This window comes from Mizuhopecten yessoensis, unplaced genomic scaffold (genome assembly GCF_002113885.1).
Source record: "Mizuhopecten yessoensis strain PY_sf001 unplaced genomic scaffold, ASM211388v2 scaffold8239, whole genome shotgun sequence".
NCBI lineage: Eukaryota > Metazoa > Mollusca > Bivalvia > Pectinida > Pectinidae > Mizuhopecten > Mizuhopecten yessoensis.
In genome coordinates this window covers 8,109-9,874 of record NW_018407448.1, presented here as the reverse complement: position 1 = coordinate 9,874, position 1,766 = coordinate 8,109, and the positions used below count along the sequence as shown (strand labels likewise).

At 33.7% G+C, this 1,766-nt stretch overlaps 1 protein-coding gene across 2 annotated transcripts in view; it reads right to left on the bottom strand.

Annotated features, from left to right (window-relative positions):
• Positions 1 to 503: 503 nt before the first annotated feature.
• LOC110455523 overlaps positions 504 to 1,766 on the bottom strand; it is a 3,435-nt gene continuing 2,172 nt past the window's right edge. The window contains exons 3-4 of one of the 2 annotated variants that reach the window (XM_021505704.1): positions 938 to 1,152; positions 504 to 622 (exon numbers count right to left, since the gene is read on the bottom strand). In XM_021505704.1, coding sequence (XP_021361379.1) covers positions 563 to 622; positions 938 to 1,152 — 275 coding nt within the window. In that variant the 3' untranslated portion in view covers positions 504 to 562. Of the gene's footprint in view, positions 629 to 937; positions 1,153 to 1,766 lie in introns of both variants that reach the window. The other variant, XM_021505705.1, reaches the window with a different exon arrangement.

Here is a 1,766-nt window from a genome sequence, read left to right as displayed (position 1 = left end):
ATATATATTTCACTTATAACGTTACAAATTGACAATTCTTAGCTAGATATGATTCGATATTAAACTCGAATTTCATGAATGCCGTGTAAGAATAAATCCCAGCTACAACTAATGTTACAGCTTACCTTGAGGATTAATAATCCAAAAATAGTGAAAACAACCTTGTGACGTGATCAATCACTAGTGGGGAATGAGTTAAGCTACAATGCTACAGCTTACCATGAATATTAATAATCCACAACCAGTGTTAACAACCTTGTGACGTGATCAGTCACTAGTGGGGAATGAGTTAAGCTGCCTTGTTACAGCTTACCATGAGGATTAATAATCCAAAAATAGTGAAAACAACCTTGTGACGTGATCAATCACTAGTGGGGAATGAGTTAAGCTACAATGCTACAGCTTACCATGAATATTAATAATCCACAACCAGTGTTAACAACCTTGTGAAGTGATCAATCACTAGTGGGGAATGAGTTAAGCTACAATGTAAANGGCACTATGACACATTCATAACCCTTGGGAATGTCTACTCCTCATTTAGTAAAGCAATTTTATCTTATCAAAGCACGTAATACCTTGATAGGTGACTACACACATTTCCGGGAGTTGTCCTAACAGGTGGGACCTTAAATGATAAGGAATACAATAGTATAATTTGTTCTTTATTTAAATTAGATAGCAATATATGATACGTGACGCTGAATACTTTTTCTATCAGTCGCTAATGCAAATTTTGTCCAACGACCAAATTGGATTACTGATGTTTTATTTTTCAAGTGTATTTTTATTGAAAATTCTTATTGCAGATAATATCGTACTTCACATTGTTATCGATTATAACTTCTCTGTATAAAAAAACGACGTAATTATAAGTGTTGTCTGTATACATTATATAAAATTATAATTACATATAACGTTAGAAAATAGTCTTTTCACCTGGTGAGGCACTGCAAATTATTGTTCCTTTGCATTGTACTGTGCCATTCTTCTTCTGTTGACATCTGGTTTTGCACGAGGGTGAAACTAAAACTCTCTCACACGATAGAGGTAGGACGTCCACAAAATCAGTATAATCTCCTTTCCACGTTATCGTACATGGATTTGCAGTGTTACTTGCAACACCTGAACATGCCGTTGAGTCTGTTTGTCCTGTAAACACGAACAAATCGATCTACGTCATAATTATATATCATCAAAGTGGTGATTTAATGATAACGATCATGCTAAAAAAGCTACGACATTGAACTTGGCACACATATTTTATAATTATATTGTTTTTTTCATGAATCAATGAATAATTTCAAGTGATATTCATGTACCCTTTGNTGGAGGGAATTTACAATGGCATGTGCATTTCAAATTTCCCACTCAAGGTTGTATTCACCGTTGTGGAAGTGAAACAGTTTATAGAATGTTTATATTTACATCACAAGTAAAAACAGAAAAAAACGTTTCTCGAGATTTCCGCTTTGAAAATATATTAGAAAACAAATGTGCAACATCAACAATACTGAAGCGTAAGTTCCGAACCGCAAGTCAATACCAATGACTACAACAGGACTATAAACACAACAGAAAGTAGTGTGGTACATTCATCTTTCAACTTACAAGCTATTTTTAAAAGAAATGCTGACATAATCTGTGGATATATTGATATAATTAATGAAGAAATTTTGTCATAACGTTAATATTTAATTTTGATAAGCTCATTAATAGTAATAATCTGTAACATGTTAACACAAAATCGGGGGGGGGGGGGGGGG